Source organism: Electrona antarctica, assembly GCF_951216825.1.
Source record: "Electrona antarctica genome assembly, chromosome: 14".
NCBI lineage: Eukaryota > Metazoa > Chordata > Actinopteri > Myctophiformes > Myctophidae > Electrona > Electrona antarctica.
In genome coordinates, this window is record NC_136795.1 from 42908008 (window position 1) to 42923239 (window position 15232).

General features: G+C 45.0%; 1 protein-coding gene across 3 annotated transcripts in view; it reads left to right on the plus strand.

Annotated features, from left to right (window-relative positions):
- prkcab (protein kinase C, alpha, b) overlaps positions 1 to 15232 on the plus strand; it is a 251196-nt gene that overhangs the window by 77710 nt on the left and 158254 nt on the right. For all 3 annotated transcript variants that reach the window (XM_079520184.1, XM_079520183.1, XM_079520182.1), the window contains one exon: positions 14709 to 14791. In XM_079520184.1, coding sequence (XP_079376310.1) covers positions 14709 to 14791 — 83 coding nt within the window. The remainder of the gene's footprint in view (positions 1 to 14708; positions 14792 to 15232) is intronic.

Genomic DNA, 15232 nt, shown 5'->3' on the forward strand with positions numbered 1-15232 from the left:
AACAGAAGAGCAGTTATATGAAGACATGGGGGAAGTCGTCTAAGTTACAAACAGAAGAGCAGTTATATGAAGACATGGGTGAAGTCGTCCTCTAAGTTACAAACAGAAGAGCAGTTATATGAAGACATGGGTGAAGTCGTCCTCTAAGTCACAAACAGAAGAGCAGTTCTATGAAGACATGGGGGAAGTCGTCCTCTAAGTTACAAACAGAAGAGCAGTTATATGAAGACATGGGGGAAGTCGTCTAAGTTACAAACAGAAGAGCAGTTCTATGAAGACATGGGGGAAGTCGTCCTCTAAGTTACAAACAGAAGAGCAGTTCTATGAAGACATGGGGGAAGTCGTCCTCTAAGTTACAAACAGAAGAGCAGTTATATGAAGACATGGGGGAAGTCGTCTAAGTTACAAACAGAAGAGCAGTTCTATGAAGACATGGGGGAAGTCGTCCTCTAAGTTACAAACAGAAGAGCAGTTCTATGAAGACATGGGTGAAGTCGTCCTCTAAGTTACAAACAGAAGAGCAGTTATATGAAGACATGGGGGAAGTCGTCTAAGTTACAAACAGAAGAGCAGTTCTATGAAGACATGGGGGAAGTCGTCTAAGTTACAAACAGAAGAGCAGTTATATGAAGACATGGGGGAAGTCGTCTAAGTTACAAACAGAAGAGCAGTTATATGAAGACATGGGGGAAGTCGTCTAAGTTACAAACAGAAGAGCAGTTATATGAAGACATGGGGGAAGTCGTCTAAGTTACAAACAGAAGAGCAGTTATATGAAGACATGGGGGAAGTCGTCTAAGTTACAAACAGAAGAGCAGTTATATGAAGACATGGGGGAAGTCGTCTAAGTTACAAACAGAAGAGCAGTTATATGAAGACATGGGGGAAGTCGTCTAAGTTACAAACCGAAGAGCAGTTATATGAAGACATGGGGGAAGTCGTCTAAGTTACAAACAGAAGAGCAGTTATATGAAGACATGGGGGAAGTCGTCTAAGTTACAAACAGAAGAGCAGTTATATGAAGACATGGGGGAAGTCGTCTAAGTTACAAACAGAAGAGCAGTTATATGAAGACATGGGGGAAGTCGTCCTCTAAGTTACAAACAGAAACAAAAGAGAGAAAAGAATAACACGCCGACAACAGAAAATCCCCATCTATTGCTATAGGCTGCTTGTAGAACGTCTTTGATCCAGGCTTCATGTTTTGAAGGTTTGTGTGATCCAAGAGGATCATGATTTGAAGGTTTGTGATCCAGGCGTCATGTCTGTGCTGTATCTTTGGCACGCACGCACGCACGCACGCACGCACGCACGCACGCACGCACGCACGCACGCACGCACGCACGCACGCACGCACGCACGCACGCACGCACGCACGCACGCACGCACGCACGCGCACACACGCACACACTCACACACACACACACACACCATCGACAACAACAACAACACACACACAGCTATCTGATGCCGTCTTCTTCATTCTCTGCCTTTGATCTGTGGTTGTTATCAGAGCTGCCGGCGCACAGACAGACAAGTGTTTTGCTACGGCGACTTTGAACATTCAAGCAGGATAAGAAGAACACCATCGCTATTCTCTGAGCCCATCTAATGAATCCCCGCCTCACTTCAAGCATCCGCCGCGCTCTGGAGATCGCCCAGGCGTTGGTGTGCACCATGGAGTATTAAAAGGATAGAGACTGAACCGGCGCGATTTTCAATGGACAAACACAGGGAAGTATACAGTACAATATAAGGTACAATATAAGGACAGACCTTATATTGTACTGTATACTTCCCTGTGTTTGTCCAAACCTTTTCATGTCAAGGACCCCCATAATGACAGTAATTAGCCCCGTGGACCCCCATTTGAAAATATATGCCAGGGACCCCCATAAGAGAACATTTTCACGGCTCTAGCAGTGATTCTCTACCATTTTAATTTCAAGGACCCTCAGTTTGACATGCATTAGGCTACGGACCCCCATTTAATGGCATTTCTATCTCTGGGACCCCAATGTACAGTATATTGTAAAATCAAGTTAATTTAACTCTGAGAGTGTACAAATGTATTTGTATTGCATTTGTACACTCTCTGAGTTACAGACCCATAAGGGTCCATTTGGTTCCTAACTATCATTTAGGTGGGGACCCTACCTAACTTTCTCAAGGACCCCTATGGGTCCCCGGACCCTTATCCAAGAAAGCCTATAGATGGCTTGTTTCCATCAGGGTCCTATTGTACTCAACTAGCAGGCGGGTCTTGCGACTAACGCCACGTGACATGTGTCGCAGTGCGATCCGAGTGTGAGACACACACACACACACACACACAGAGACACACACACACGTGTGTCCGGTGTTGTATCGCGGCCATGGAGCACAGGCGTAGGCTGCGCTATCGCATACATGCTCGGCATGCGTCACTGTCTTGCCCAACTGAACCGTGCACGAAGTGTGCGTATGAAATGTATTTAGAATAATCTAAATCTGGTCCTTGTCAGAGAACTGTGAGGGCAGTGTACTGTATGTACTGTATGTATGAGTGAGACTCCTTCTCGAGTCGCTCAATATTAACTGAGCTTACTAAAGTAACCTGAAGCTCATTAACTCACCGCCACCAGGGGGCGCCAAAAGTCCCAGACCGCCACCATATATCTTTTATTTTATTTTATATATATATATATATTTTTTTTTACCATGTTATAAAACACGAAAAACACGTCCTTGGCGCTCCAGGACATCATGAAAAATAAGTTAAATAAGTCCTTGGCGACCATTGAGTTAACACTTTCCCTCCCTAACACGATCGAGTTACACAAGTTAATTGACTGTAGAACATGCAGCCTCCCTCCCAATAACGAGTTACACGAGTTATGTTTTCATTGTTGAATTCACGTTTTTAATACGTTTTAAGACTTTTAAGGTGGTTGCACACCGGCCACGTTTTTCGGAAAACCGATGGAGAAACGGCGCCCGGTGTGTGGAGACCTTTAAGCCAAAGTTTCCGCTAAATATGGTTTCCATCGGACAGAGTGGGATAGGTGACGCGCTTTGATGACGTCATCGGAAGAAGAAAAAAAAACATCCGTCACACTGGCATGCAAAGGGTTCTGGGAAATTGAGGCCCAATACATTCCAATGGCGGCGGCGGTGGTGCGGCAGCAGTCCTCCTCCACTGTGATGTTGTTGATCGCCACTTCGGATAATTTTTCAAGCGATTACAGCATTTTAAGCATTAGTACATACTAATCATGAATTAATCATTAGTTTGCATCGCCCGGCAAACATCTATAATTTCTCTTTTTGGGTCACAGGCTTAAAAAGTTTGGGAACCACTGTATAGTATAAATAACATAGCTGTGATTGATCATAAAGTGATCTAAGTAGAGTAGATGATATAGTCTGATTCATCACGTCCGCTAAACGGAAACCAGGAATGAGACTATAGCCCATTTTGGGCGGGAACCCCTTTTGGTGTTTTAAAGCATTACGTTACACTTTAGCTATTGAAAAATAGCAGATCTACAAGCTCGTAGCGCGCCACCGAGTGGCGCGCTACAAGCTTGTAGGTCTGCCATTTTTGAAAAATCGCGAAAATGCGGCGCAAATCTTTGAATATATATATTCTTTCCGAGCGAAAGTTTTTAACTTGCTTCTGGGGGTCGGGTGGCCGAATAGAGGGTATGCGCATGCTTAAAGTGAATGGCACTTCGAGTGGCAAATCAACATGCAAAGTGAGTTTAACATTGTTTAACGTTGTTTAATGCAATCAAATAGGACTTTTCTGTTTGGATGCATGGGTTTGTCAAGGCCAGAAAGTAGTTTTTTGCCACTCAGTAGGCATTCCTGCATAACTTCCGGGTTTGATGATGATGTCACGCGCATACCCTCTATACATATATTTTTGGGGCTCCTTGACATGAAAATGTTTGAGAACCACTGATGTAGAAACATGGGGGTTTTTCAGAAAACTGTCAGGATTCAGAAGACATTTTGTAGAATGTAGGTCTTCAGGTCTAAACGGGCTAGAAGGAACATGTACTGTACTGCCTGTACTGTACTGTACCCACATAGTACAGTGTCACTGTGGAGATATAACGGCTGCTACAGGAGCGCCGCTAATGAGCCGTCACTGTGGGAGCAGAGAGAGACGACAGAGAGGACGTGTTTTATTTCCTTTCTTTTTCTTTTCTTGTCAATTTGTTGATGTGCTCGAAAGAACAAAACGTTCCCACTTTAATTATACAAGTAAAAAAATGTCATGAAACAGAACATGGTCAGTGAGAAAGGTGCAGCATTTGCCATGGTGTTATTAATTAGATGTTAATTCCATTCAGATTCCCTGAATAGATAGAGTTCCTCTGCTGGGAACATGCAGTCACAAAGCAGTAGAATTAGGCTAATCAGTGAATACAACCTAGAGAGAAAACATGCTTTTTTTTGTGCGTGTGTGCGACTGCGTGCGTGCGTGCGTGCGTGCGTGCGTGCGTTTGCAGTGTGTTTTGGAACAACTTTTCCCTGTGAGACATGGACCTACGCTACCCGATCTGCTTCTACCGATGTAGTTAATAGTGACATGTCACATGTGTCATTAGTCACGACAAGACAGGACCTGAGGTCACACTCGTTACATGACCACTGTCACCTGAGAGTCTGAGTGTGTGTGTGTGTGTGTGTGTGTGTGCGTGCGTGCGGCGTGTATCCATATGTCGCCTCTGTCGGCATGGAAACCTCGCATGTGTCCAAAACGATTTCTGTTGAGGATTAAAATTCAAAAAACGGCAACAGTAGCAGATCCACAGGCGAAACGTTTTGATGCTTTGAATGCCATTAAGAAGTCATGATGACATTGTAATGACGTTCAGGTGGGCCACATCACAGCTCATATGGGGTCCTGGGGATGATCTTTATGTCATTTCCAGGACGTCTTCACCAGTTGTAATAATACTGTATATTTGTAATATACAGGTATATAATATTCTGGGCCAGATCTGACTTGATCTGATCTGGGCCAGATCATGACTTAACCCAGTGGGTGCCCACCCTCTTTTGACTTGAGAGCTACTTTCAAAATGACCAGCTCGACAAGATCTACCCACCTGAAAATAGTTTAAATATGTACCCGAGGGTGCTTTAGAACAGCGGCGCTGGCATTACATATAAGACAAATGCACTTGGAATGGGAAATAGAGGGGGAGAAATGGAATAGGTAGGGTTGTTTGTATTTTAATTTAGAATGCTACCGATGTTTGTGCACAGCAACACTGAAAACAAAATGTTGCATTGTGGATTTGAGCTGACAGGCGCTTTTTGATGTCAATCAATCAAGTCACCTTTAATTCAAGTGGCGGATGGCAAGAATTGTTCTTTTATTATATTTTATTGAAATATTCTTTCGGGGCATGTCATGTGATCTACCTGCACAGCCTTTGTGATCTACTGGTGATCTACCTGACTTAACCCATTCAGGACAGGAACCCCTTTTGGTGTTTTAAGCATTGTTATACTTTAGCTATTGAAAAATAGCAGATCTACAAGAATAGCGCGGCAGTGCCACGCTATGAGCTTGATCTGAAAAAGCAAATCTTTGAATAAATATTCTTTCACAGTCAACGTTTTTTAACTCAAATCTTTGCCTCTGGGTGGTCCCTCTGGGTGGTCCCTGGAACAACATATTGTCAGATAGGGGGTTCGGCGGCCAATTACATACACTTTTGGGGGTCCTTGACATGAAAATGTTTGAGGACGACCGACATAGAAACATGGGTTTTTCCGAAAACTGTCAGGACTTTTGAAGGAATTTGTAGAATCGTCCTCAGGTTAAATTAAGTTCGATCGGACTCTCTGATTCATCCGTGTATGTCCGTCTTAGTGGGCAGAATGTATGTCGGTTGAAATCAGGTGATATTCTGGGCCAGATGTGACTGCTCTTGGTTTGACTTGATTTGGCCCCAATCGAGACGTGACGTCACCAGTTCGTCCAGGTCCTGACCGTGCTTGCAGTGTTGTTTTTGGCAGCAAATTTCTGTTTTAGTTTTAGTCCTATAGTCTCTTGAAACGTTTCCATTTAGTTTTAGTCACATTTTAGTCACCTGGAATGTTTTGGTGTTTAGTCGAGTTTTAGTCGACTAAATATCATACGATTTTAGTCGACTAAAATGTGTTTTGGTGGGCCTTGATGCCGTCGTAATGACTGTTTTTAAAATAGCCGATCTACAAGCTCACCACTGTGAGCTTGTAGATCGGCTATTTTCAGCATGCAACCAAGTGTAAAATGACTTATACTGGATCTCTTGTCCACTAGTCCCCTCCTAACATTTTGTTGACGAAATTGTCAGTATATTTAGTCTCAGCTTTAGTCGTGTGTGTGTGTGTGTGTGTGTGTGTGTGTGTGTGTGTGTGTGTGTGTGTGTGTGTGTGTGTGTGTGTGTGTGTGTGTGTGTGTGTGTGTGTGTGTGTGTGTGTGTGTGTGTGTGTGTGTGTGTGTGTGTGTGTGTGTGTGTGTGTGTGTGGGTGTGTGTGTGGGTGTGTGCGCGCTTATGTGAAAAGCATATTTAATTCATGAGTGTGGAAGGAAGGACCACTGTGATGTGTTTCCTTCATGGTAACTGTCTGGGAGGACGTGTGGCAATGTGGACCCCCTCCCACCTGCATGTACTTTGAGCTGATTGATCCACCGTCCCCACGGCTCTGTGTGTGTGTGTGTGCGCGTGTGTGTGTAGCTTGCGTGCGTATGCATACGGAACACAGTGGCCTGTAGCTATGTTGTGTTTGGAAGCCTCCGCTGCACACTAATGTCTGCACGGTGATTATGTAAGGAAACGGATTGTTTTGCTAAGAGGAAAGCTCTCGCTGAGCACAAACAAACTCTTGTTTGTTTGTGCTGTGTGTTCTGCTGGCTCTACGCTGGTTACAATCTTAACTTTTACAGCTCTGTATTCTCATCTAGCGTGGGCTCAAGTTCACCGTCATAATCTTTTAGAAGATTAGAGTAGGGTAGGGATTGCTTTTAAATTGCTTTATATTCTGGTGGTAATCGTTGCTATAGCAACTGTTTGTTGAGCAACAGGAGTCTCAGTCTTTATTAAACAGAAAATACATTTTCAGGTATTGAACAATAGAGGGTATGCGCATGCTTAAAGTGAATGGCACATCGAGTGGCAAAGCAACATGCAAAGTGAGTTTAACATTGTTTAACATTGTTTAATGCAATCAGATAGGACTTTTCTGTGTGGATGTCTGGGCTGTCGAGGCCAGGAAAGTCGTTTTTTGCCACTCAGTAGGCGTTCCTGCATAACTTCCTGGTTTGATGATGATGTCACGCGCATACCCTCTATACCTGAAAATGAAACAATTGTTTTAGCGTCAAGTTCCAATTTCGTCTGGTGCTCTGCTCATTGCTTTGTTTCATCACTTTCAATTTCACTTGTTTACATGCATGGCAATGGTTACTATGACGATACAGCCTATTTAACGTTATTGGGGGGGGGGGGGGGGGGGACACTCCTTTGATTGAACGCCGAAGCATGTACAAATGGAACCAAATGCACGCACGCACGCACGCACGCACGCACGCACGCACGCACGCACGCACGCACGCACGCACGCACGCACGCACGCACGCACGCACGCACGCACGCACGCACGCACGCACGCACGCACACAGGGGAGAGGGTGCCGTGGTCATGCATATTCTAGCACAGATCTCAGGGGACAGGAAGACACACAGTGTGGACTGCCGCGGCCTGTCGCCGGGGCAACGCGCCGAATGGGAGGAGTCTGCTGAAAAGGTCAGAGTCAGACCTGTCAGTCAGAGTCAGAGTCTGACTGTCTGACGACTCACCTTGACCTTTAGCTAACCACCAACCCCCCCCCCCCCCACACACACACACACACACACACTGAGTCAACCAGTAAGACGTCAGTTAACAGAGGGGAGGGACACTCCCTCTCCTTTAGTTTGGAAAATGAGTTTGAAAAGGAGTTTGTGTAAGTGTTGAATGCCTTCACTGTTGGGGAAGTATCCATTTGCGCGCACGCACGCACGCACGCACGCACGCACGCACGCACGCACGCACGCACATACAGTTAATTATCCTTTGGTGCCGCAGTATAATTATTGCTCAAACACAATCCTGGGTGAGTTTGACACATTAATGTTTCTAGTAAGAAGATGTACAGTACATTTGGGCTTCTCTCTTCTCCTCTCCTCTCCTCTCCTCTCCTCTCCTCTCCTCTCCTCTCCTCTCCTCTCCTCTCCTCTCCTCTCCTCTCCTCTCCTCTCCTCTCCTCTCCTCTCCTCTTCTCCTCTCTTCTCTTCTCCTCTCTTCTCAATGGCCCATTTTACACTTGTTCGCATGCTGAAAATAGCAGAGTCTACGAGCTAAACAGTAACACTAAATTGCGTGACTCCTGCCCTCTTCTGGGCATGCCTGATTAAAGACTGCTCCATTAGTCCTTTTCATGAGGCCTCATTAATGGGTCTAAACTACAGCTGAGAGAACAGCAAAGCAGGTCCATAATGTAGCCACAGAATGCCACACTTTGATTAAATATAGGGCACTCTGAAGTAACTTATCATGATGTGGCATATTTACCCATTCAGCACGTGAACCCCTTTTTGGTGTTTTAAGCATTACTAGAGCGGTGCCCGTGGGGCCTCTACAGCAGTGCGTGTTGGGCACTGGCCTACTTGGAACGATGCAAGTTGGAAATGCATGCCCCACCCAGATATTATGCGATATTGGAGCCTCTACAGCGGGGGCACTGGCCTAACGATGTCAAGTTGGAAATGCATGCCCCACCCAGATATTATGCGATATTGGAGCCTCTACAGCGGTGCCCATTGGGCACTGGCCTAACGATGTCAAGTTGTAAATGCATGCCCCACCCAGATATTATGTCTGTGTCCCTTTTATGCCCATATATGGAGTTCTTTGTCAGGCATGCCCAAATATGGAGTCTATGCAGACATCAGAATGATGTCAGAACAGGCCAGCTATATATGGACACTGGGCAGGGGCCCTGTCCAGAGCCCGGGCAGACGCGTTTTTGGGGCGGTTCTGGATAACCGTGGGTCCGACCGACTCAACACCGGCCACTTGCACCCCCTGTGGCTAAGTGGAACGCGTGTGTCGAATTTGAAGACGGTGGGGAGAACGGTTGTCGAGTTACAGACAGAGACGGTGCATTTATGTTATACTTTAGCTATTGTGAAATAGCAGATCTAAAATTTTGAATATATATCCTTTCAGAGCGAACGTTTTTAGCTCATATCTTTGCTTCTGGGGGGTCCCTGGAACTACATATTTTCAGATGGGGGTCGGCGGTCAAATACAGATTATTCTGGGGTTCCTTGACATGAAATATTGAGAACCACTAATACAGAAACATGAGGTTTTTCAGAAAAGAATACATTTTAAAAATACATTTTTTAATGTCGACGTCAGGCCTAAATGGGTTAAAGGGCTATGTGTGTCCCTCTGTCTGTCTGTCCCTATGGGTGTTTAGAGTATGACCTATTGACCTCTGCGGATGCCGGGCCATTCCTAGTTAATCACACACACACACACACACACACACACACACACACACACACACACACAGCATCGCTCAGTTCACACTGAGTTTTTTCCCCTGTAAAGTTGCTCGTAAATATTAGTAGTTGCGGGTTGCGTTATTTTATTTTTTATTTTTTGCGCTCGTTTCAAATTATTTGCAGGATTGCTATGCTTATTGCCTATAATGTTGTTTAAAAGTACCGAGCCACTGCCAACGGCTATCATGCAAGATTTGTGTAGTTTAAAGTAAGTAAAAAAAAATGTGTTGAGATGTATCACATTTTGCCGGGGACCAGCTGTGTGTGTGGGTGTGGTGGATGTGCGCACACACACACACGCACGCACGCACACATGCACACACACTCTGTCCTCGCCCCTTGGTGACAAAGAATTGAGGCTAAAAATAGCGGAGACAGGACAATAACCAATCCATCCCTACCCCCCCCAATCCCCTCTCTTCTTTTTCCCCTCACCTCGCCTGAAGTGGACTGAACTAAATCACTGCATCGAGGAGGGGGACATTTTGAGTTTGCACACACGCACGTCGTCAGAAACTTAAGCCTGTCCCACTTACTTAGTTTGCATACGTGACCCAGTTCATATTGAGCTTTGTATTTAACTGCTGTCGTACAATCACAGGTTGCATCAGATCTACAGGGACTTAAAACCATGTTGGTGCTGGCCATCCATGTCTGTCTGCCTGCCTGCCTGCCTGCCTGTCTGTCTGTCTGTCTGTCTGTCTGTCTGTCTGTCTGTCTGTCTGTCTGTCTGTCTGTCCCTCCCAGCTCCCTCCCTCCCTCCCTCTTGTTACATAATTGCCTACTCACGAGTCACAATTATTTTTGCATAATCATCACTGTGGCTTTTAACAGACACCACCAAAGTGCTCGACTTAAACCTCCCTTAAAGTCTCTCTCTCTCTTGTAGCTAAAACACAAGAGTAACTCAAATTAATTGGACACATTCTAGCTCAAATTTAGAGATCGCATATAGCGTGTCGCAATCCTTTTTCCCCGATGAATCATTCAGCACTGCATGTCGTCACAATCGGGCCTCGGAAAAAATAATGAGAACCACTGACTGGTCTAAATAAAACCTTCACCTCCTCATGATTCTCCTCCTGCTCCTCAGATCAAAGCTCCTGTGCCGTTAAAGCCTTATTCATATGCAGTAGTTGCACGCTGGTGTTTGGGTTTGGGTGCAACGCGTCACGTTCGTGACGCGTTGTGAGCTTGTGGATCTGCTATTTACTGCACGACAACTGGCGTTCAACTGAAGTATAACTGAGGCTTGACGGTGCAGATCAAAGCCTCTCTCTTTCACACACACACACACACACACACACACACACACACACACACACACACACACACACACACACACACACACACACTTCTGTTATCTGCACCATAAAGCATAACGTTGCTGTCGAGAGGAAACCTCATAACTAAAATGTTTAGGTTTTTTTTGGCATAAACCAGTGCTATTGAACACCCTTTACGTCTGTGTGTTGTTTCGAAAATATTGAACCAATGGAAAGTAGTAAAAAGTGCTTTGGGACAAAACCTCTTAACTCCATTGGACCCTCAAAATGTCTGCTAAAGCAACTAACTCCACCACCTCTCCCCCTCTCATGGAAGTAATTGACAATATATAAAGTTACAACACCAACTTTGATGAGGCTGTGTTGCTTTGTTTTAAAAACATAAGGTTTTCTTAGTTTCCTGAAAAATTTTTTCATTTTTTCAGAGTTATGAGGTTTCCTCCCGACAGCAGAGATAAAGTGTGTGTGTGTGTGTACACACACACACACACACACACACACAGACCCGTCAGGATTTGAGTTGTGTAAGCGGCTTTACACTTCCAAAGCCCCGCAGCTGTGTGCTCTGGGCAATTAGGCTGCTGGAACAAAAGGCTGGGCTAATTAATCAGACCGTCCTGTGTCAGCACAGCAACCTCTGCTCTCCCTCTGAGGACTACAACCATCTGGGTGGTAGAACTACACTGCCCATATATGCCCCCTGCATGGGCCTGCTTCCTCTACTACAATGATGGATTGTGTAAATGGAGCCTTGTTACACTGCAAGTTAGAGATGACCCAGTGGTGGGGGAAAGTATTTGCTGTCAGAAATAGGTGTGCTAACATAAAGGTATACCCTATTCCATTGCTTGTGGGAATGTGAGGAGATGGTCTGTGGTACATTATATCAGGTCCAGTTCCTCTCTGTCCCAAATTACAGTGTGTACAGTATACTCAGTATTTATCCATTAAAGGAGAATTCCATGCTAGAAGGCTTTCTTACCTTTCTTTGTAGTTGTTACGTCCCCACCAAAGAGGTCCAGGTGTTATTTTGTGCTTTATTGGCTATTTCCCCTAATAGACTATAAGCCCTCAATGGGGGTTGGGTTTTTGTGCTTATTGTGCAAAATAAGTAGTAAAGTGTGCCGCTTGGGATACTAACACCTGGACCTCTTTGGTGGGGACGTAACAACTACAAATAAAGGTAAGAAAGCCTTCTAGCATGGAATTCTCCTTTAAATTGTACACTAAAAAATAAAGACACATTTTCAAATTGGCCAGACGCTCATTTGCGCTATGTTGGAAAAATGTCAACGCCCCTACGATCGGCTTTTGGTTGAGGAATTGAACGACCAGTTTGGCACATGAGAAACTAACCTGCTGTATCCTATACGATATGGGAGAGGTTCTTGGACTTCATTAAGCGAGGTGACATTGAAGAGGCTTTGGATGTATAGTGGTTAACTTGAGTTGTCAGCTGTTGGGTAAGGAACTGTGATGGGGACATTGTGCATTTGTTCATGTTTAATTGTATGTAATTTGTTTGTTTTGTATTCGTGGCCATATCCTGACTGCCAATGTGACTGTGTATTCTCTTGTTTGTGTCAGATAGCATTCTAGTTTGCTCTGCATTTGCGTCGCTTCTTTCCAATGTGTCCGGTAGCTTTTCTTTTGCTGTCTGGGGCTTTGCTGTGTTTGTAAACAGTTCCATAACCAGTTGACTGAGGGGACATCTCTCTTGGCTTTCTCTGTACGGTATGTGTCTGGGTCACTGTCTTTAAAAAAAGCTTCCGTACACCTGTAGGTGAAAAGCATAAAAGCAGGTGTGTAGGCAAAGAGCAGCAGGCAACATCAACATTAAAAGAAGAAACCCACGCACTGCCAACTAGCACGGTACAAGAGAAACGTTTTTTATATCAACGTTTCATCATGGAGACCTTGTTTTACCGGTCTCCAAGAGACCATCTGTCCATCATTTTCTCAACCCCTTTGGCGTGAAGCAGTTGTGATGTGTCCACTGTAGTGCGTTCGTGCGTGCGTGCGTGCGTGCGTGCGTGCGTGCGTGTGTGCGTGCGTGCATGGAAGGCTAATATTACTCTCTCTCCCTCTCTGTGCCTTTCTCTCTGTCTCTCTCTCCTGTTCTGTACTGCAACACTGAATAGCCTCTGTCTCTCTCTCACACACACACACACACACAGTCGCACGCACGCACGCACACACACGTTGCTCATGGCATGGATTATCGGGTTGAATAAGGATTACGATAGAGATCTGCATTATGCTTATTATGATGATGATGTTGATGATAACAGAGTCACGTTGTGAGTAAAATACAGACAGACAGACATGCTGTTGTTGGTGACTCAAGGCTAAAATGAAATCGACCAGGCAGTCAATATGAGGTACTCAAAAGGTGCAGACAATGACCTAGGATAGATTACCCACTGTTTTTTTTTTACAGTATGGTCTCTGTGTGTGTGCGCATGCACGTGTGTGTATATTCCTGCACTATACCTGCATCCAGTGATCTTGGTACAATATAGAAATTGATCTATTGAAGATTCTGACGTTCAAATGTACATATTTTTTGTTTTGATTGTATTGATGTATTGTTGTATTGTGTTTTCTGCTTTGGCAATGTAAACGTATGTTTTTTCATGCCAATAAAGCCCTTTGAATTGAATTGAATTGTGTGTGTCTACAGGTGATTTAGTCGACTAAAATGTGTTTTGGTGGGCCTTGATGCCGTCGTAATGACTGATTTTACATATGCTGAAAATAGCCGATCTACAAGCTCACAACGCGTCGCAGCGTATAATGACTTATACTGGATCTCTTGTCCACTAGTCCCTTCCTAACATTTTAGTGTAGTTTTTATTTTTTTTGACGAAATTGTCAGTATATTTAGTCTTAGTTTTAGTCATCATAGCTTAGTTTCCATTTAGCTTTCGTCAGTGAAAAAAGGTCTTTAGTTTTAGTCGAGGAAAACAACACTGGTGGGTTGGGGGCTGAGGAAAACGCTGCAGGGTCAGGAGGGGCGGGGGATCGAACCGGGAACCTTCCCATTCCAAGACTGATCCATGCTCTATACCTCCTGATCCTCTGCCGCCGCACACCGCTGTGTTGGGAGAGCTGATAGACTGGCAATTTACGCTATATACTATGACCGGTTAAATCCAGAAAAAGATACGACACTTTTATATTGTAATATCATGACATTACGATATGCAAAATCCCGGATGATATCTACAGTAGTAGCATAACGCGAGCCCTATAGCAAGGCTTGTCAAACAAGGGACACAGACATTATACTATACATGCACAAAAGCGGAGCGTCAGATAGGTAGCAGGTTGGGAGTCTGAGACTGACTGAGAAGACGCTAGGTAGACATGTTGGGAGTCTGAGACTGACTGAGAAGACGCTAGGTAGACATGTTGGGAGTCCGAGACTGACTGAGAAGACGCTAGGTAGACATGTTGGGAGTCCGAGACTGACTGAGAAGACGCTAGGTAGACATGTTGGGAGTCTGAAACTGACTGAGAAGACGCTAGGTAGACATGTTGGGAGTCTGAGACTGACTGAGAAGACGCTAGGTAGACATGTTGGGAGTCTGAGACTGACTGAGAAGACGCTAGGTAGACAGGTAGTTTTCACAGCTGTCACCTGGTGTCTTACCGACTTAGCCTCTGCTGACATTGAGGGAAATGGTTGCAGTGTCAGCACTGAGCACATCCAAGAACAGCAAAATAAAATCCTGTATGTTGCTAACTCTCTCTCTCTCTCTCTCTCTCTCTCTCTCTCTCTCTCTCTCTCTCTCTCTCTCTCTCTCTCTCTCTCTCAGTGTGCTGTTTCGTGGTTCACAAGCGCTGCCATGAGTTCGTCACCTTCTCCTGCCCTGGAGCCGATAAGGGTCCCGACACAGACGTGAGTTAATACTGCACGCACACGCGTGCACAAACACACATACACACACACGCACGTGCACGCTCTTTTCTGTGAGACCTCTTTGCACTGAACTACTGCTCATCTCTTGCTGCTGTGACGTTTGACCAGTGTGCCAGAGTGTCTGGTCGTTGCCCCAGCACTCTGACCCTCATCTCATGGAGGGCCTGCGGACATTTATTTGTTATGCTTATGAAGATACATATTTGTAAGCTTCCATATGATGTGCTACACATTACGCAATATTCTCATTGATTATTATTTTTGAGTGATGCAAACCACTCCAACAACCAGCTTTGTCTATGTTTGTGTACCTGTGTACGTACGTGTCCGTGCACAGGTGAGCATGGTTACTATGGACACTGACATTACGTCAGACCACAGCTGATCAGGCTATATAAGACCTTGCACCACTCAGTTCAC